The 23,368-nt window shown below is 33.2% G+C and overlaps 1 protein-coding gene across 1 annotated transcript in view; it reads right to left on the bottom strand.

Annotated features, from left to right (window-relative positions):
- LOC100377846 (von Willebrand factor A domain-containing protein 8-like) overlaps positions 1 to 23,368 on the bottom strand; it is a 62,212-nt gene that overhangs the window by 12,564 nt on the left and 26,280 nt on the right. Inside the window, exons 23-36 of the mRNA XM_085502190.1 lie at positions 21,988 to 22,123; positions 21,424 to 21,543; positions 17,865 to 18,070; positions 16,924 to 17,075; positions 15,312 to 15,426; positions 13,349 to 13,487; positions 12,945 to 13,141; positions 12,585 to 12,763; positions 11,942 to 12,067; positions 11,155 to 11,246; positions 10,195 to 10,367; positions 9,895 to 10,087; positions 5,350 to 5,431; positions 1,294 to 1,498 (exon numbers count right to left, since the gene is read on the bottom strand). Of these exons, the coding sequence (XP_085358316.1) occupies positions 1,294 to 1,498; positions 5,350 to 5,431; positions 9,895 to 10,087; positions 10,195 to 10,367; positions 11,155 to 11,246; positions 11,942 to 12,067; positions 12,585 to 12,763; positions 12,945 to 13,141; positions 13,349 to 13,487; positions 15,312 to 15,426; positions 16,924 to 17,075; positions 17,865 to 18,070; positions 21,424 to 21,543; positions 21,988 to 22,123 (2,115 nt within the window). The remainder of the gene's footprint in view (positions 1 to 1,293; positions 1,499 to 5,349; positions 5,432 to 9,894; positions 10,088 to 10,194; positions 10,368 to 11,154; positions 11,247 to 11,941; positions 12,068 to 12,584; positions 12,764 to 12,944; positions 13,142 to 13,348; positions 13,488 to 15,311; positions 15,427 to 16,923; positions 17,076 to 17,864; positions 18,071 to 21,423; positions 21,544 to 21,987; positions 22,124 to 23,368) is intronic.

Genomic DNA, 23,368 nt, shown 5'->3' with positions numbered 1-23,368 from the left:
GTGGGTGCCAATAATTGTTTAGTCCTAACACAAGTTTTTGTATGAACAAAAATTGTTGCACTAATGTAAATATCACACAGTGCTTATCGAGGAAACAAGCCGAATTTGTTATTTTACACTCACTGTAACCATCATTAGTGACTACACTAAGCGGTCGTTTGTATTCCCTAACTGTAACCATCATTAGTGACTACACTAAGCGGTCGTTTGTATTCGCTCACTGTAACCATCATTAGTGACTACACTAAGTGGTTGTTTGTATTCGCTCACTGTAACCATCATTAGTGACTACACTAAGTGGTCGTTTGTATTCGCTCACTGTAACCATCATTAGTGACTACACTAAGCGGTCGTTTGTATTCGCTCACTGTAACCATCATTAGTGACTACACTAAGCGGTCGTTTGTATTCGCTCACTGTAACCATCATTAGTGACTACACTAATCGGTCGTTTGTATTCGCTCACTGTAACCATCATTAGTGACTACACTAAGTGGTCGTTTGTATTCGCTCACTGTAACCATCATTAGTGACTACACTAAGTGGTCGTTTGTATTCGTTCACTGTAACCATCATTAGTGACTACACTAAGTGGTCGTTTGTATTCGCTCACTGTAACCATCATTAGTGACTACACTAAGCGGTCGTTTGTATTCGCTCACTGTAACCATCATTAGTGACTACACTAAGTGGTCGTTGTATTCGTTCACTGTAAAAATCATTAGTGACTACACTAAGCGGTCGTTTGTATTCGCTCATCGTAACCATCATTAGTGACTACACTAAGCGGTCGTTTGTATTCGCTCACTGTAACCATCATTAGTGACTACACTAAGTGGTCGTTTGTATTCGCTCACTGTAACCATCATTAGTGACTACACTAAGCAGTCGTTTGTATTCTCTCACTGTAACCATCATTAGTGACTACACTAAGTGGTCGTTTGTATTCGCTCACTATTATAACATAAATGTATAAACAACAACAATACCAACATTTTCCTCTAATATACCTTTCTCTCTATTTACATTACTTGCAAGGCAAAGAATAAGTTATTTGGAAAAAAAATTGATGTGGGCCACAGGATGACGACGAACAATCACCTATTCATGATGACAGCTACAAGCATGATGACAGCTACATGTATTGTATTGAAATGAACCAATGTTACACTTATGGATAGTCAACCAAACTCAGCATTTATAAACAATGAAATGAACACAAGCATTATTTTTTTTTCACTGGAAATATGGGACAAAGACAGAACAGTAACAAAACTGTATTTCATGTATTACCTGTAGAGGGCGATGTTCACCTAATCCTATCATTTGTTGCCAAGCAGTGAGTGATCTCTGCAAGCTTGATACTCCAGTTTCCCAGAGACGAATACATCCACCAGCATCCACTGTTGCTATGGTTTCATCAGGTGTAGGCGTCATCGCAATATGTGTCTCTGAGTAGTGTGATAAAAACGGTGAATATGGTGGTATGTAACGAGGTCTGAAATAATCAACAAAACAACTATAGTGAGAGGGTTTAAGAGCAATATATGTATTGCATGTTACTGTAAGCAGTATACTTACTTTTGTATTGGTATGTATTGCATGTTACTGTAAGCAGGGTACTTACTCTTGTATTGGTATGTATTGCATGTTACTGTAAGCAGGGTACTTACTCTTGTATTGGTATGCATTGCATATTACTGTGAGCAGTATACTTACTTTTGTATTGGTATGTATTGCATGTTACTGTAAGCAGGGTACTTTTGTATTGGTATGAATTGCATGTTACTGTAAGCAGGATACTTACTTTTGTATTGGTATGTATTGCATGTTACTGTAAGCAGGGTACTTACTCTTGTATTGGTATGTATTGCATGTTACTGTAAGCAGGGTACTTACTCTTGTATTGGTATGTATTGCATGTTACTGTAAGCAGGATACTTACTCTTGTATTGGTATGTATTGCAAGTTACTGTAAGCAGGATACTTACTCATGTATTGGTATGTATTACATGTTACTGTAAGTAGGATACTTACTCATGTATTGGTATGTATTGCATATTACTGTAAGCAGGATACTTACTCTTGTATTGGTATGTACTGCAAGTTACTGTAAGCAGGATACTTACTCTTGTATTGGTATGTATTGCATGTTACTGTAAGCAGGGTACTTACTCTTGTATTGGTATGTATTGCATGTTACTGTAAGCAGGGTACTTACTCATGTATTGGTATGTATTGCATGTTACTGTAAGCAGGGTACTTACTCATGTATTGGTATGTATTGCAAGTTACTGTAAGCAGGATACTTACTCATGTATTGGTATGTATTGCATGTTACTGTAAGCAGGGTACTTACTCTTGTATTGGTATGTATTGCATATTACTGTGAGCAGTATACTTACTCTTGTATTGGTATGTATTGCATGTTACTGTAAGCAGGATACTTACTCTTGTATTGGTATGCATTGCATGTTACTGTAAGCAGGATACTTACTCTTGTATTGGTATGTATTGCAAGTTACTGTAAGCAGGATACTTACTCATGTATTGGTATGTATTGCATGTTACTGTAAGCAGGGTACTTACTCTTGTATTGGTATGTATTGCATATTACTGTAAGCAGGATACTTACTCTTGTATTGGTATGTATTGCAAGTTATTGTAAGCAGGATACTTACTCATGTATTGGTATGTATTGCATGTTACTGTAAGCAGGGTACTTACTCATGTATTGGTATGTATTGCAAGTTACTGTAAGCAGGATACTTACTCATGTATTGGTATGTATTGCAAGTTACTGTAAGCAGGATACTCTTGTATTGGTATGTATTGCATGTTACTGTAAGCAGGATACTTACTCTTGTATTGGTATGCATTGCATGTTACTGTGAGCAGTATACTTACTCTTGTATTGGTATGTATTGCAAGTTACTGTGAGCAGGATACTTACTCTTGTATTGGTATGTATTGCATGTTACTGTAAGCAGGATACTTACTCTTGTATTTGTATGTATTGCAAGTTACTGTAAGCAGGGTACTTACTCTTGTATTGGTATGTATTGCATGTTACTGTAAGCAGGGTACTTACTCTTGTATTGGTATGTATTGCAAGTTACTGTAAGCAGGATACTTACTCATGTATTGGTATGTATTGCATGTTACTGTAAGCAGGGTACTTACTTTTGTATTGGTATGTATTGCATATTACTGTGAGCAGTATACTTACTCTTGTATTGGTATGTATTGCATGTTACTGTAAGCAGGATACTTACTCTTGTATTGGTATGCATTGCATGTTACTGTAAGCAGGATACTTACTCTTGTATTGGTATGTATTGCAAGTTACTGTAAGCAGGATACTTACTCATGTATTGGTATGTATTGCATGTTACTGTAAGCAGGGTACTTACTCTTGTATTGGTATGTATTGCATATTACTGTAAGCAGGATACTTACTCTTGTATTGGTATGTATTGCAAGTTATTGTGAGCAGGGTACTTACTCTTGTATTGGTATGTATTGCATGTTACTGTAAGCAGGATACTCTTGTATTGGTATGTATTGCAAGTTACTGTGAGCAGGATACTTACTCTTGTATTGGTATGTATTGAAAGTTACTGTAAGCAGGATACTTACTCATGTAATGGTATGTATTGCATGTTACTGTAAGCAGGATACTTACTCTTGTATTGGTATGTATGAATTGCATGTTACTGTAAGCAGGATACTTACTCTTGTATTGGTATGCATTGCATGTTACTGTGAGCAGTATTCTTACTTTTGTATTGGTATGTATTGCATGTTACTGTAAGCAGGATACTTACTCCTGTATTAGTATGTATTGCATGTTACTGTAAGTAGGATACTTACTCCTGTATTGGTATGTATTGCATGTTACTGTAAGTAGGATACTTACTCATGTATTGGTATGTATTGCAAGTTACTGTAAGCAGGATACTTACTCTTTTATTGGTATGTATTGCATGTTACTGTAAGCAGGATACCTACTCTTGTATTGGTATGTATTGCAAGTTACTGTAAGCAGGATACTTTTGTGTTGGTATGTATTGCATGTTACTGTAAGCAGGATACTTACTCTTGTATTGGTATGTATTGCATGTTACTGTAAGCAGGATACTTACTCTTGTATTGGTATGTATTGCAAGTTACTGTAAGCAGGATACTTTTGTGTTGGTATGAATTGCATGTTACTGTGAGCAGGATACTTACTCTTGTATTGGTATGTATTGCATATTACTGTAAGCAGGACACTTACTCTTGTATTGGTATGCATTGCATGTTACTGTGAGCAGGATACTTACTCATGTATTGGTATGTATTGCATGTTACTGTAAGCAGGATACTTACTCTTTTATTGGTATGCATTGCATGTTACTGTAAGCAGGATACTTACTCTTGTATTGGTATGTATTGCAAGTTACTGTAAGCAGGATACTTACTCTTTTATTGGTATGTATGAATTGCATGTTACTGTGAGCAGGATACTTACTCTTGTATTGGTATGTATTGCATATTACTGTAAGCAGGACACTTACTCTTGTATTGGTATGCATTGCATGTTACTGTAAGCAGGGTACTTACTCTTGTATTGGTATGTATTGCATATTACTGTGAGCAGTATACTTACTCTTGTATTGGTATGTATTGCAAGTTACTGTAAGCAGGATACTTACTCTTGTATTGGTATGTATTGCATGTTACTGTAAGCAGGGTACTTACTCATGTATTGGTATGTATGAATTGCATGTTACTGTAAGCAGGATACTTACTCTTGTATTGGTATGTATGAATTGCATGTTACTGTAAGCAGGATACTTACTCTTGTATTGGTATGCATTGCATGTTACTGTAAGCAGTATACTTACTCCTGTATTGGTATGTATTGAAAGTTACTGTAAGTAGGGTACTTACTCTTGTATTGGTATGCATTGCATGTTACTGTGAGCAGTATACTTACTTTTGTATTGGTATGTATTGCATGTTACTGTAAGCAGGATACTTACTCTTGTATTGGTATGTAATGCAAGTTACTGTAAGCAGGATACTTACTCTTGTATTGGTATGTATTGCAAGTTACTGTAAGCAGGATACTTACTCTTGTATTGGTATGTAATGCAAGTTACTGTAAGCAGGATACTTACTCTTGTATTGGTATGCATTGCATGTTACTGTGAGCAGTATACTTACTCTTGTATTGGTATGTATTGCATGTTATTGTAAGCAGGATATTTACCCTGGTATTTGTATGTATTGCATGTTACTGTAAGCATGATACTTACCCTGGTATTGGTATGTATTGCATGTTACTGTAAGCAGGATACTTACCCTGGTATTGGTATGTATCGTAGTTTGTTGTAAGCAAGATCAGCAACTTCTAAGTAAGAATACACATTGTTTGGTTTACCGCCTAAAATAAATTATAAGGTTAAGAAAGGATAGTCATTTGACAATGTCTTTATTATAGCACTGGTAACATGTTCCTACCTTCAACATATTAGTAATGCATATTAATAATGTCACATAACAATATATGATCAATCATTTTCCAGATATTAGAATTATGCATATTAATGAGACTACATGACATGTGCATAAGACATGTTAGCCACATATCTTGTCAAGTGCCTTCATTGCACTCTCCTATCTGCAACAGTGCTTGAGAAATTACAATTATGCATATTGAATAGGTAAATTATGCAAATATTTAAATTAATATGCATCAATTTCAAGTGTCAAGTAATCAGGCCTGTGAATTATCCAAGAGCACCTACATGTATATACCACGTTTCATTTAAATTTGATGAGTGTTACTAGAGATATCTGTGGTATAATAAAGTAGATAATCTATGCAAAATAAATAATTAGTATGCACATAATTTAAGCCTAAACAAAATGTGGCTTATCTCAGAGCAGTACCATGCTTCATAGAATGACATATGACTTGGGTAGGTCTTGTCAAATTTTATTGAATGACGCTAACCTGGATAGGCCTGTTGTTAAACTTAATAAATTAAGGATGCTAACTTAGGTAGATCTCATGACACTTAACTACATGACACTAGCCTATGTTGACCTCTTGATAAATTGCCTTTGAAATTTGGTTCCTTAAATCATCTTCCAATTAAAAAATGATTCTAAGTTGTGGCCATGCCCCTTTTCTGTCACCATTAAATGTCAGACAAAGGTGGAAGTCATGCATGTGTCATGCACTGAATACCGTAAAAACTTGTAAATGTAAAACTATTATTTTACATGTGTGTGAATTGCTAATGAAAATTAGCATACTACTATGATTTTGTTTTTAATTTTAAATATTGATTGGATGGTTTTTTTTTCCTGGGTGAAAAATATTATCAAACAATTCGTCTTCTGGTGGCATGATACTGCACGCATATGCACAGTCAGTATCCCAGTACACATCACTGACATACAATTGTCGCTTACTAAGCAGCATCAGCAAGTAAACAAGCAGCCTCTTGGCTGAGATAGCTCCGCTGTTAGCAATGCACATTTCAATTAAAGAACAGAAGATATCATTAGAAAATGAACAAAATGTATAATATCAAAGCAATTGAACTTTTGGTTTTTAACAAGAAGTCAAAAATATCACATTTTACCAAAAATGACAAAAATATTCACCAAAATTAGAGAATTGAAGACATCATCACAAAATGAACAAATCTGAGAGAGGTACACATGTAGGACCTATATATGTAATATCAAAGCAATTGAACTTGCGGTTTTTAACAAGAAGTTGAAAATATCACTTTTTACCAAAAATGACAAAAATATTCACCAAAATTAGAGAGTTGAAGATATCACCACAAAATGAACAAATCTGAGAGAGGTCCACATGTAGTACCTATATATGTAATATCAAAGCAATCGGACTTACAGTTTTTAACAAGAAGTCGAAAATATCACTTTTTACCAAAAATGACAAAAATATTCACCAAAATTAAAGAATCGAAGATATCATCACGAAATGAACAAATCTGAGAAAAGTCTACATGTAGTATCTATATACGTAATATCAAAGCAATTGAACTATTGGTTTTAACAAGAAGTCGAAAATATCACTTTTTACCAAAAATTACAAAAATGTTCACCAAAATTAGAAAATTGAAGACATCATCACAAAATGAACAAATCTGAGAGAGGTACACATGTAGTACCTATATATGTAATATCAAAGCAATTGAACTTGCGGTTTTTAACAAGAAGTTGAAAATATCACTTTTTACCAAAAATGACAAAAATATTCACCAAAATTAGAGAATTGAAGACATCATCACAAAATGAACAAATCTGAGAGAGGTCCACATGTAGTACCAATACATATAATATCAAAGCAATTGGACTTGCGGTTTTTAACAAGAAATCGAAAATATCACTTTTTACTAAAAATGACAAAAATATTCACCAAAATTAGAGAATTGAAGATATCATCATGAAATGAACAAATCTGAGAGAAGTCTACCCAAGGTACATATACACGAAGTATCAAAGCATTCAGGCTTGTAGTTTTCAAGAAGTCAAAAAAGTAAAACATTGACACGAACGACGACGGATGACGACGGACAACACCGGACGACGACGGACAATCACTCATATGATAAGCTCCGCTCGACAAAGTCGACAGCGGAGCTAAAAACTGATAAAATAAATTCCAGTAACATCTCAAATGAATTGCTCTGAATTGTACATTCACAATCCAAATATGGTGCCAGTGACCTGAAGTTTCACCTTTAAAAATGAGAGCTGATGAAGATCTATCAATCTAATGCATTTTCTTTGTGTTAACAGATGCAAGCTTATGAACAAAGCATTGCTCAAAGCAAATTAAAAAATTAGTTGCGTTTATGCCATGGGTAAATTGATTTGAGTTAACATTTTGGTGGAATTGTACAAGTCAAATGCATACATGTGTTAGTACCTGCATGGTGGTAAACAGACAATTTGTAGAGTGAATCAAATATTTAATTGTACAATTTTCTTCTTCTATATCTCTTGATATCAATGATTTCCACATTGATTTATATGACCATGAAACAAAGAGCAAATCAAAAAATACCATTGTAAGCCATAATGACAGGTTGTGAAATTAATATATGACAAATAGGTTCTGTAAAGGAATCAAGTTGTTACAGTACTCTTAATACAGGGTAATATTTGTCCAAGATTTGTTAAGAAAAACCTAGTGGAAATTTATTTTGGATTATTTAGAAGTTAATAGACAATAAATTTGAACCTGAAGAATTCTCCAGAACCATGTCACAGTCCCACTACCATGTCTATGTTGTGCAGCAATGTCCCCTGATGACGTCACCAGGAAAATATTTGTATGCAAATGAGGACTAATGAGGAGCCTTGTTGTGAATTGCAGTAAATGACTGATAATAGAAAACAACTTAGTAACTCATTTTTGATACTATAATATTCTTTTTTTGCTAAGATATATCAGGATCAATCTGATTAAAATCTGATGTAGTGTACGGGCTTTAATAATTTTGGCTATAAACTTATTTTAATTTTATTTTTTATTACTTTTGTTATTAATGTCCTTTTATTTTATTTTATTTTATTATTTTACTTTGATTTTGATTTTGTGATTTTTTTAATTCCGCCCTACCTACATCTGAGCCGATGCCTATGTAACAAGATTTCAACGAGACCCACTATCGACGATTTTAGTCAACGAATCACAGACCTCCTTCTATAGCGCACATGATGACGTCACCGGGCGGAGTCGGGTGGCAAACACTCAAATAAAATGGCGGATTATACCGACGTTAGCGACCGAGAATAACACGGCTTTACGGTAAGTTTATCATTGTCAAATGCAACGAAAGTCATTTTTATGTTAATATTGTGGCTCGAATGGTTCGACTTTAGATCGTTATTTTGCATAGTTATTCTGGGAGTGACGATTTTGTTTCCACCGTTTCGACCGAACACCAGTGTCTTTTTCCAGTCGCCTGCCCTGGAGACGGGTGATGTTTTGTTGAAGATCGGGCCAACATCGTCTACGGTATTGAAGCCGTAGCTGTAAATATTCATCAAATTGTATCAACATTTTGTACATTATACAATAACTCTTTATTAAAGTAATTGAGCTGATTTGGACTGGAATCAAATATTTTTTATTTGGAACACATCGCAATTGATCAGGAAATATTTATTTGCTCCAATTTTCTGCGTCGATGCCGTGGGCCGGTGACCGTTATACAATTTAAAATCAGTTTGCATTGTTTACTATAACTGTTTACAGTGTTCTAATCATTACGATTTACTTATTTTTTTTGCTTCCATTCTAGATAATTATGCTCAGTGATGTAAAATTGAAATGATTACTGAATGAACGAACCTTGGCTGGCGAAGATGTATCTGGAAGTGTACACATTTGTTGGAAGTGAAAAAAATATTCAATGTAATGACAAAAATTGTAAAATGCTGAGGAATTTCTTTTGCAAATAAAAATATACTAGCAATTTTCAATTAATGGTTTATTCAAGTGGGCAAAATATAATGTACAGAAAGATTGCCCGTAGAGTATCGCTACACTGAAAAGTAAGCAACCGACAGCCTGTATAAAAGGGGGGCTGTGATTGGCTGTTACTTACGCGAGATTTGAACGGGACTTACAAAATCAAAGTAAAATAATAAAATAAAAGGGCATTAATAACAAAAGTAATAAAAAATAAAATTAAAATAAGTTTATAGCCAAAATAATTAAAGCCCGTACACTACATCAGATTTTAATCAGATTGTATCAGGATAAAATTCCAATACCAATAATTGATTTCATAGGTAGTTCAAACTTATAACTAAATTACATTAGACTATGTATGCATTTTGTTAAACACTCACCTGGGTAGACTTCTTGAGGTACTTGACTGATAGGTAGCACTTTAACAACTTGATTAGCATCTGGTAAAAACACAGATTCATATTCTTTCTTTTCTGGCTTTTTAACTGCAAGTTGAAATAATGGATCTCTAGAATTCTTAATCCATGTCTCTTCTTGTTTCTGTCTTGGAATCGTGTATATTTCACTTTCAGACTATGACGGAAAGAAACAAAATAAAGATTTCACAATTTAAACAAATCTTGTTTAAGAGTTTTCTTAGGATCTTCGGTGTCCTGTCGACAACATCCCACCATATTTACCATTAGTTCAGGGAATCCTACAGCAATAGCCGCATAGTGATTTGTATCAGCCATCAATCTGTTAGGAGAATCTATATTCTGTTTCAAGGCCTGGCCTAACTGGTCTTTGTTCAGTGAGGTTGTAGCAACCGAATAAAATGGTCCATCCATGAATAGACTTCTGGTATTATTGTCTGTGAACAAACAGAATCATGATGGTAAATAGTTTTAAAGTGTGGCTCCACAATCACCAGGATTACACCAGTATGTCATGGGAAATTCAATTTGTCAATTCTATGTTCTTATGTACATTATTGTCTGCATTGAAAGGGCATAGTGACACTAACAGGTTGGACTCACACTTTGAATGGTAATTAATCTCAGACTGACATTCATTTTGAAGACTAGCATAGCTAGAAACATATGACATCTCATCAACTGTTTGGTGAACTTCAAACAAATATCAACATTGTATTCTATAATTATTTATGATTGTACAGGACAGAAAAATATTCCATGCATTCTGATTATCAAAATGAGCCATTTTGTGGAGCACTTAAACCAGATACATCAACATGTGATCAAAGATATCTGGCTTGTAGTTCTCAAGAAGATGTTGAAAAAGTAAAAAGTTGATGCGAATAATGACAGACAATCACTCATACAAGCTCCGCTCAACAAAGACAACAGTGGAGATAAGAAGTGTTTGATTGTTCGCATATAAAAACAAATTTGAACAAGTGCTGATATGTTTTGGATAGAGAAATGCTACATGTATATGGCTTTTCATGGAATGACAAATTATTTTGTTTTTTCGATGTACAAAAATTAGATACTAATACCCTAAAATGTATCGGGTGTTGTTTACAATTGACATTGTTGCTGTTGACCAATAGTATTTTTCCAGCATTTCAAACTGTCAGTTACAGGAAAAGCCTTTGTTAATTCTAAAGAATTGCTGTTAGTTTATAGTGAAAGTACCTTCATGGGTTGCATTCTCTGCCACTTTAACATCCACAGTATTCAACTGACATACAGGCATATCTGATGATGGTCTGGTTAATAGATATCTCCTACAATATAAATAAAAAGGTATCTTATTATATGTGTATATATTGCTATAAATAAACGTTACACGAGTCACAACTGGTCATTTAATAAACTAGGACAATCTGGGAATACATTATTACATTTTTCAATGTATCCAATGCATTCTGTGATTGGTCAGAAGCATCAAATGCATTCTGTGATTGGTCAGAAGCATCAAATGCATTCTGTGATTGGTCAGAAGTACCCATTACATTCTGTGATTGGTCAGAAGTACCCATTACATTCTGTGATTGGTCAGAAGTACCCATTACATTCTGTGATTGGTCAGAAGTACCCATTACATTCTGTGATTGGTCAGAAGTACCAATTACATTCTGTGATTGGTCAGAAGCATATAATGGATTCTGTGATTGGTCAGAAGTACCCATTACATTCTGTGATTGGTCAGAAGCATATAATACATTCTGTGATTGGTCAGAAGCATATAATGTATTCTGTGACTGGTCAGAAGCATATAATGAATGCATTCTGTGATTGGTCAGAAGCATATAATGCATTCCGTGATTGGTCAAAAGTACCCATTGCATTCTGTGATTGGTGTTCTTTGAAGCTTTCTTTTGGTGTCATATGAACAATTTTGATTAACACACACACACACACAATAAATGCTTGGCTATACTGAAGATGGTTGTGTAAGCTGTGTTATTTCTCTACTCACTTATTTGTGTTATCTTCTGTCAGTAGCCATGCATCTTTGGATGGTAAATGTACTGATTTGAGATTCAATGGTAGATCAATACTATAAGCAGTGCCTTGTAACATGTCAACAACATCTAATGAGGATCTGCAAATGAACAGTAAACTGAGTGATGACCGAAGACTGACAACTTTAAAAAAAAACAAGAATTGATGAACATACATAAAACACAAACAAACACTACATTTTAATTAAGCAAAATAAAACAGACCTCTATTTTGAAAAGTGGGGAAATCTTAAAATTAGGTAATGTTTTTGTTTTGTTTTCTACGTGGTATTATTGTCACTCTTGTTAACCGTTTTTGAGGAGAGTCTGGAGAAATATGGCACCACCACATCCAGCTATTTTATTTGGTTATTTTATATGTATATTTATATACTAAAAAAAAATCTCACAAATAAGTGAGCCTTTAAGAACCATAGTCAGGAGGAAATGTATTTGGTTTGTCAAAAATGCATATTTTGAGAACAGAATTTCTTTGTGATATGTAATTTTCACTCTTTATTATAATTTGAAATGTAACAACCTCTGATAATATATGTAGAATAAACTGCGATATATTTAAATAAAAAAAAAGGAATTGATAAAATAAATCAAACTAACCCGCCTTCTTCATAAAACACAGCCCAGTTTTCGTGTGCAAATTCTGAACACATTTTATGAGTGACTTGCTCCTGACCAAATAAACCAGCAATTTTATCTTTAGCACCCTCTATAGCTGAATTTAGGAAAACTCTTCTCAAGGCACCAGTGTTTGGATCACACATTAGAACAGTATTGGTCTGCAAGGTAACATGTGTAAGAGAATATTGTCATGTTATGTAAACATGCACTCTAATAGCATTTCTGAATAGGGACATGAATTTATATAATTTATTGAGAAAACTCAATGTGACTATTTTTACTTATCAGCGAAAATAGCAAAATTAAAAACCAGTTACTAATTAATACATTTACATGTACCTTTTGTTCATGTATGATTGCTTGTCCATCCAGTGGTGATCCTAAGGCAGCAATTTTTAACACTGGATTCCAAGAATATCTCACATTAGGAAAGATATCATACAAATCTACATACTGAACTGCTTGCTTGTTGATAAATGTACTGTACAAGGCAACTGGAGTTGACGTGATTGTGTGAATTATGTTAGACAGCAAATCTAGAAAGAAAAAAAATCAAACAATAATGGGACATTGGGAGATAATTCATAGCTTTAGGTTATGAGAAGCTGAAATCTTTGACCAATGTATTTTTTGAAATGATTTTACATGAATAAAATAATAAATACATCAACCATTGTATTCTGGAGGTAACATACATGCCTAATGAATTGCACACTTTTGTGGGCAATTAAGAATGTACTTACTTCGGGATGCCGATATATCAGCTATGATGTCATTGTCTTGCAACGGTAAATGCCAATGAGATATCAATTCAGAAAATGTACTAGATCGATCTTCAAACTTGTCTAATGGATAACTTTTTACATTCAAATATACAGGACCCTACATAGTAAATCAAAAAAAGTTTACAAAGAACATGTGCAAAGAAGAAATACTGTATTTACTATATTAGATGCACATCTCCAGTTTACATAAAGCCAAAATTGTATTTATTTCATACAAAATCATTAAAGTATGTCTCATTACCACCAATTTGCCTTAGTCTGTGATATCACAGTTATGCATATAAATAAAGTCACATGACCATGTAGTCATTTAATATGTTACTTACATCTTTTGTCAAATACTTTTATTATTATAATGCCTCAATTATAGCACTAGTTGCACCTGCCTTCGAGGTCACATGAACCCATTTATACTAGGTGGGTAATTATTATACATAGATTTTAGATTTGTGGATTACCGGTATATCCTATGTACCAAGTTTGAAATCTGATCCGATGGAGATATTGGTAGATAAGCTAGAATGGCTTGTTAATATGCAAATAAGATGATTAATATGGATTTACCCAAACCAGGTTTGTGCATTGTCCAGAGCATATATGTAACATGATTCATCAAAATCCAATGAGTAGTTCTTTAGATATAAGTAGAACAGTTATGGAGCAGCTAAAAAATAGCTAATTATCATGCAAATTAGGTAATTAACAAAAACCTAATAAAATCTGCACACGAGCCCAGAACATCTATGCATCGTTTCATCAAAAAGCAACATGGGAGTCAAAAACAACAGAGTTAACATCTTTCAAGGAGACCACTGGATGACGACTCACAATCACCTATGCCAACAGCTACAAATAGAGATTTTGAAATGCAAAGACTACCATTCTGTGCTTCGTCCACAGTAGTCAAAAACACAAGAGAATGATTTAATTAAGTCTTCAAATTGTGTCCGCACATTTTTAGCAAAACTATTCATGCACAATACAGATATTTAAAAAAACTTAAATCTGAAAGGGATAAACACATAATTCTGTGTAAAATATTCTTGTGCAAGTGTTAGTTGACAATACTGTATGTTACAATTGACTCTCTCAACTATTGACAGATCTATGTGATCATCTGCCTATTACAATCATTGTTATCTTCTCTGAGATGAAAACACTTTTAGCCAAACTGGTTATCATCTCACTATTTTGTCATGAAATTCAGACTTACAAATGAGTAATACAGTGAAGCATTTATCCATTGGTGAGTGGGTAGCAAGAACCCTGCTATCCCAGTGTCAACTCAATCCAGTCAAACACAAGCATCAGTTTCCCCCAAATCACATCTGTTAATGAATCAATATTGGGCAGTAGATTTGGCCTTCCCATTGCGTTTATGGCACACTCACGCAAGTGTGGATGTTAGTGATCAACCACAGGTAAGATCTTAACTTTGGTCTACTACAAGTGGCCAAGCCAATTAATAATTGGTGGAATACACTGCATTTCAGAAAGGCATAGATTCATGAAACATACACACATTCACCCCATTGGTGGTTAACATCCACAAGTCTCTTAGTCTTTCCCTCAATCCTATGTACATAGAACATCAAATATATTCAAATTACTGCAGAATAATCATTTGCATACTGAGTAATATCGTCACTATAATTTTTTACTGAATGTTTAAATTGTAAAACTGTTCTTTTTAGAGAGCAGGAAAATTGTCATAAAAGGTCAAACGGGCAGTCATGGAATTATATGTGTGCAGTATTCATTGATAATGCATTGTGATTAGTTTCAGTTTTCAATCATCTGAAATTTATAAATGTTTCTTAAAAATATTGTATTATGATTTTCTGGAATTTATAGACATATTCACTACTTTACAATCACATACTTGAATTTAGGGTGGCGGGGGGGGGGGGGGGGTACTCACCTTTATTCTTAGCTGCTTTTCTTCAACAGGACACAGTAATTTCCTATTGTGTGACCCTTGCTGACCTCTACCAATCATCCAATGAGATGTTAGTTTAGGTTCAGGAAGTTCTAGTCTAGCAAACAAATGAACATCAGAATGAGCTATATTATTGGTAATAGATGTCTTCTTTATGATGCATGTAAAAGCCGATGTTAATGGACAAATTAAAACATGTTGTTTTCAAACTGTAAATATGTATATGGTACTTAAGAGGCTACCTAGTCAAAATAAACTGGTATATATATATATATATATATTGTATTTCAAAACTCTGACTCTGAGAATCCAACTTTATTTTTAATTACAATAGTCAGTCTTCATATAAACATGAACCAATAATATTCATAGTTTCAATAATATTATTCTGTTTTATGATTGAAATTACTTTTTACAGTTTTTGTCTGACCTTAACTAAATTGCAGAAAAGTTTAAAAAAGATTCATAACATTATAAACTGTTCTTCTGATTTTAAATGCCAGAAATATGATATGGTAAAATTGTTTAATTTGAGAAATCAAAAATTATTCATGACGATTACGTACAACAAAATATAATACTCAGTGTCCAAAATGAAATAAGAATGCTGAATTTATGAATTGGTATTTGGCAAATCATTTATAATTTATTGTTGAATACAGAGTTACTATTTAAAGTTCATAAACCATAACAAAAATAAATAAACTTTGCTGGAAATAAAATCACGCAGGAGACAGTATTACAATTATATATATTTATTCAGCATTCTTTATTCAGGATGTCATGCAATACTGAAGTTTGAATACATTTTGAAGAATACAATATTTGGAAGTATAAAGTTTCCTGTCTGCTGATATCTTAGTGGTATAATTTATTCTCTGTAAATTTGAGTTTAGGAAACAGAATGAATAAACATAATATTGAGAGACCCATTTATAACTTTTATAATTTACTTATTACAATGTAAACAATTTATCTTCCAAAATAATTATATAATACTGTTTATATGAAATAGTGCACTATCTAGGTTTTGCATCCTCAATGTAAAAGAAGAATGTATATACCAGTAAATACAATCTAAAATTTCAATAGTGATGGCCAAGGAATGACAAATATCATAGCATTATTAGTTAAGGATTGTGCATAAATAACTTTTATTTTGTTAATTGTGTGAACTTTGCCTAATGCCGGTCAATATTTGTCAAAAATCAGACATAAACACAAAGTGTCCAAATAAAATGGCCTCAAGTCATTTTGTCTTCAAAACCTTTCAAATAAATAACTTTAATATTGAATTATATAAAACACAAAGCAGTCCTTCTAATTAACATGTCTGTCATTCTTTACAAGAAATATTATAGCCTCCAAATTTATTACTTCACCCTAATTATTTCCCTAGGGAAACAAGTGAGAAGACATGGAGGCTTGACTAATCAAATAACACCAAAACACTTCAGATGTACAAAATACTGATGTTGACCTTAGTTTGTGTAATGATTTGAAGAAGGAAAAATGTTGTTTGCTTTGAGCCACTGAATATGTTAATAACATGATGTTACTTTTCAAATTGACAATGGTTTCACATGTAGCTTACTCTGAAGCCAGTTTGATGCTTTCTGCTGTGGCTCCTATAGGTATACCATGTTTATGAAGAGCTTCAACAATCTGTTCTTTCATTTCTTTATTATAAGCATCAAAATCAAACACATTTCTAACAACATTGGTAAGACCTTCATCAGGAAATTTCTGAAATGAAACAAGATAACAAATGTAAAATAGCGATCCAGGTTAATGCTTTACAAGTAATTCAGATCAGGTGGGGTGGGGCTTATACAAATGAATGTGATGACATCATGGTGCTAACATTATACACAACACTATTACCAAACATGTGATGTCATCATGGTGCTAACATTATACACAACACTATTACCAAACATGTGATGTCATCATGGTGCTAACATTATACACAACACTATTACCAAACATGTGATGTCATCATGGTGGTAACATTATACACAACACTATTACCAAACATGTGATGTCATCATGGTGCTAACATTATACACAACACTATTACCAAACATGTGATGTCATCATGGTGCTAACATTATACACAACACTATTACCAAACATGTGATGTCATCATGGTGCTAACATTATACACAACACTATTACCAAACATGTGATGTCATCATGGTGCTAACATTATACACAACACTATTACCAAACATGTGATGTCATCATGGTGCTAACATTATACACAACACTATTACCAAACATGTGATGTCATCATGGTGCTAACATTGCACACACCTTGGAAACATTGCTATGCATTCTGGGATTTGATTACTGGGGTAATAATGTTTCTGTCTATGGGAGCTTCCATTGATTTGTCAAATAGTAATATGTTTGCACATGATGATTTTCAAGTAGAATTCACTCTAACGAATAACGTTGCAAGTGTTGTGCAAATGTTTTTCGTTTTCTCCTGTGTCACCATAACAGAAAACTAATAAATAATGAGAATTGTACCTGTAAATGTTTAACCATATTCACCACTTCTCTGGTAGAATATGGATATGCAATCAAACCCTGGTCTGCCATTTCTCTCAGTTCACCAAATGCCAGTACTAGTTTTTTCAACAATGGTTGTGGTACATCAGGTCCATACTGACGTAACATTGCCATCTCTGACTCCATATCAGGATTATCCACAGCATGGCAACTAAAGATATCACCTATTAATAAATAATATCAATAATAATCATTAGACAGAAATGTAAATATCATATGATAGAATATTAATTACTGTAAAATACTTTATTTTCACTTAGAATTTATTTTTTGCTATTTTCGCTGAAGGGATGATTCAGTGGAAATAAAATCCAGCCAATATACCATTTTTTCCCATATTTAACATTCAACTCGTCAAATAATAGTGAAAATAAATTTCATACAAAATGCCCGAAAGGCCATTTCAGCGAAAATTAATTCCAGCTAAAATTGAGTATTTTATAAACACATAATTTTTAACTGAGATTCATATGTAGTACATATGTGCAGAACTGTTGCAACATATTTATTATTTAGTCTGAGATTCATAAGTAGTACATATGTGCAGAACTGTTGCAATATATTTATTATTTAGTCTGAGATTCATATGTAGTACATATGTGCAGAACTGTTGCAACATATTTATTATTTAGTCTGAGATTCATAAGTAGTACATATGTGCAGAACTGTTGCAATATATTTATTATTTAGTCTGAGATTCATATGTAGTACATATGTGCAGAACTGTTGCAACATATTTATTATTTAGTCTGAGATTCATATGTAGTACATATGTGCAGAACTGTTGCAACATATTTATTATTTAGTCTGAGATTCATATGTAGTACATATGTGCAATACTGTTGCAATATATTTATTATTTAGTCTGAGATTCATATGTAGTACATATGTGCAGAACTGTTGCAACATATTTATTATTTAGTCTGAGATTCATAAGTAGTACATATGTGCAGAACTGTTGCAATATATTTATTATTTAGTCTGAGATTCATATGTAGTACATATGTGCAGAACTGTTGCAACATATTTATTATTTAGTCTGAGATTCACATGTAGTACATATGTGCAGAACTGTTGCAACATATTTATTATTTAGTCTGAGATTCATATGTAGTACATATGTGCAGAACTGTTGCAACATATTTATTATTTAGTCTGAGATTCATATGTAGTACATATGTGCAGAACTGTTGCAACATATTTATTATTTAGTCTGAGATTCATATGTAGTACATATGTGCAGAACTGTTGCAACATATTTATTATTTAGTCTGAGATTCATATGTAGTACATATGTGCAGAACTGTTGCAACATATTTATTATTTAGTCTGAGATTCATATGTAGTACATATGTGCAGAACTGTTGCAACATATTTATTATTTAGTCTGAGATTCATATGTAGTACATATGTGCAGAACTGTTGCAACATATTTATTATTTAGTCTGAGATTCATAAGTAGTACATATGTGCAGAACTGTTGCAACATATTTATTATTTAGTCTGAGATTCATAAGTAGTACATATGTGCAGAACTGTTGCAATATATTTATTATTTAGTCTGAGATTCATATGTAGTACATATGTGCAGAACTGTTGCAACATATTTATTATTTAGTCTGAGATCCATATGTAGTACATATGTGCAGAACTGTTGCAACATATTTATTATTTAGTCTGAGATTCATATGTAGTACATATGTGCAGAACTGTTGCAACATATTTATTATTTAGTCTGAGATTCATATGTAGTACATATGTGCAGAACTGTTGCAACATATTATTTAGTCTGAGATTCATATGTAGTACATATGTGCAGAACTGTTGCAACATATTTATTATTTAGTCTGAGATTCACATGTAGTACATATGTGCAGAACTGTTGCAACATATTTATTATTTAGTCTGAGATTCATATGTAGTACATATGTGCAGAACTGTTGCAACATATTTATTATTTAGTCTGAGATTCATATGTAGTACATATGTGCAGAACTGTTGCAACATATTTATTATTTAGTCTGAGATTCATATGTAGTACATATGTGCAGAACTGTTGCAACATATTTATTATTTAGTCTGAGATTCATATGTAGTACATATGTGCAGAACTGTTGCAACATATTTATTATTTAGTCTGAGATTCATATGTAGTACATATGTGCAGAACTGTTGCAACATATTTATTATTTAGTCTGAGATTCATATGTAGTACATATGTGCAGAACTGTTGCAACATATTTATTATTTAGTCTGAGATTCATATGTAGTACATATGTGCAGAACTGTTGCAACATATTTATTATTTAGTCTGAGATTCATATGTAGTACATATGTGCAGAACTGTTGCAACATATTTATTATTTAGTCTGAGATTCATAAGTAGTACATATGTGCAGAACTGTTGCAACATATTTATTATTTAGTCTGAGATTCATAAGTAGTACATATGTGCAGAACTGTTGCAATATATTTATTATTTAGTCTGAGATTCATATGTAGTACATATGTGCAGAACTGTTGCAACATATTTATTATTTAGTCTGAGATCCATATGTAGTACATATGTGCAGAACTGTTGCAACATATTTATTATTTAGTCTGAGATTCATATGTAGTACATATGTGCAGAACTGTTGCAACATATTTATTATTTAGTCTGAGATTCATATGTAGTACATATGTGCAGAACTGTTGCAACATATTTATTATTTAGTCTGAGATTCATATGTAGTACATATGTGCAGAACTGTTGCAATATATTTATTATTTAGTCTGAGATTCATATGTAGTACATATGTGCAGAACTGTTACAATATATTTATTATTTAGTCTGAGATTCATATGTAGTACATATGTGCAGAACTGTTGTAACATATTTATTATTTAGTCTGAGATTCATATGTAGTACATATGTGCAGAACTGTTGCAACATATTTATTATTTAGTCTGAGATTCATATGTAGTACATATGTGCAGAACTGTTGCAACATATTTATTATTTAGTCTGAGATTCATATGTAGTACATATGTGCAGAACTGTTGCAACATATTTATTATTTAGTCTGAGATTCATATGTAGTACATATGTGCAGAACTGTTGCAATATATTTATTATTTAGTCTGAGATTCATATGTAGTACATATGTGCAGAACTGTTGTAACATATTTATTATTTAGTCTGAGATTCATATGTAGTACATATGTGCAGAACTGTTGCAACATATTTATTATTTAGTCTGAGATTCATATGTAGTACATATGTGCAGAACTGTTGCAACATATTTATTATTTAGTCTGAGATTCATATGTAGTACATATGTGCAGAACTGTTGCAACATATTTATTATTTAGTCTGAGATTCATAAGTAGTACATATGTGCAGAACTGTTGCAACATATTTATTATTTAGTCCAAACACAGCTTTACTGGATGAGAATATATACACAACATTTTGGAAAACCTTTAACGAAAGAAAATGTAAATTTTACAATAAACATTAGAAATATGATCTTACCGAGTGAACCAAAGAAATCATTTCCAAGGAATGGAAATCCAGGTCTGTTTGCAAGCACCAACATTCTAAAGTCAGGATGAGTAACTATGACATTGTCACTAGACATCTGTCCTACACGACCTGAAATAGGTTATGTTTGTTTAATAAACATTAATTATCACAGGTATGAGTGGGTCGCTAGGGACACTGGAGAGAATTTGGTGGTAAGTGATGAGATATCTATGGAGATTGGGTTACATAACAGCGGTAGTTGTGATTGGGTACATGGTTTGGTAAGTAGACTGGGTATAAATTAGGTGGGTGATACAGGTTCATGTGGTTGGGTGAAATGGATTTATGTGTGATGGGTTCATGGGATGGGCAAGATGGGTTCATATGAGATAGTTCTTGATTGTGTATATTTGTGGTGGGTGCGATTGGGTACAGATTCCAGAGATTCATCTACTATATGAATTTAAAATTCAAAACAACCCACTGCTTCAGTCCTGTGACACCACTACAGTGAAAAACTTGGAAGTGAGTTACTAAAGATATTTATACAAATGAATCATTACATTACATTACCTGTAACAATCCTTCTACCATCTGCTAATATCATTTCACCGCTCTCTACCAATGTTTTCAAGATACATGTGACATTAGTTGGTGCTTTGTCAGCCTCATCCACAACCAATACATGCCCTAATTTAACAGCCTTTACCTGCAATATACAAAATATTTATATTACTATGATACAAGACACTTCGCGATGAGCATCTTTTGCGGTCAGTAATATTTCCAAAATTTTTTGTTTACTATTGGTGATCCGCTCCCCTAGGATTACCCTTAAAATCACTTTTGTGTGTCTGTGTGGGTGATTTCTAGTGTTTTCACGTATTAATTCTTCTGTGATTATTTTGGCATGGCCAATTTTGCTCAAACTTGACAGGTAGTTCACACCTTCACCCTAGTTATTAGGAAAATCTGAAAAAAATATTCTGGCCCAACATTTCCATGGCAACAGCCAAAAAAATGATTTTTTTTAATACCTTCGCGCCAAATGCATCTCACCCTACATTTCTACGATTAAGTAGCTTATTCTACTCAGTCTGAGTGTGGGCATAAATTCACTGGGTTTTTTATGTCTATTTTCATTACCGAGAAACTTGACCTCAAAGTTGGGGTAACTTTTTACCAGCAACGGTTTTTAACTGCTCTGAGGTTTTTTTTTTCTTTGCATTGGCTAATTTTCTTCATACTTGATAGGCAGGTCGTACCGTCACTAATTGAAAAATAAAATCTAGGCTCACCGCTGCCATGGCAACAGCCAAAAACTGATTTTTGAATACTTTCGGCCAAAATTTATTACCTCCTACCAGTCTTGTAATAGTGTTCATATGATCTTGTTTTTGTTTTTTTATTTTGGCCACGTTGCGCACTGGTAGGAGATCACCGGCGCCAACATTGTTACACTGTATCAACGTAATCCCAACGCAACTTTGAACTATGAATGAACTGTAAATGCTGCCTTCAATCCAGAAAATACTATCGCAAAGCAGTTGGAAATAATAAATCTAACAGCAAAATACGTCCTAGTAATAAAATAAAGTGACTTCTAATGACTGAGTGTTTTTTTTTTGCTTTAGTTTTAGTTATAAACCGACGTTAGCTTCACGTTCAAGTCCTACCATGACAACAGCCAAAAACATGTTGCTTTTTTTTGAGGGGAGCGGATCGCCAAGCAGCCTATCGGCTTGTTTTACAAACTGGCTTGGCAATTCCCACCACCAATTAGACCATGTCACAGCATTTCGGCTACTTTTCCAACAAATCCAAAATCACTCATAATTTTGTTTACTTTACATTTGTACTATGATTACATTTTAAGTTTTGATAATTTTAATGCATACATGCACACTCACAAAAATACCCCCAAAATAAGATAATTTAATACATAGCCTTGACA

Source organism: Saccoglossus kowalevskii, chromosome 1 (genome assembly GCF_978046115.1).
Source record: "Saccoglossus kowalevskii chromosome 1, keSacKowa6.1, whole genome shotgun sequence".
Taxonomy (NCBI): domain Eukaryota; kingdom Metazoa; phylum Hemichordata; class Enteropneusta; family Harrimaniidae; genus Saccoglossus; species Saccoglossus kowalevskii.
Note: the sequence above shows the minus strand (reverse complement) of the source record. Positions and strands in the feature narration are given on the sequence as shown.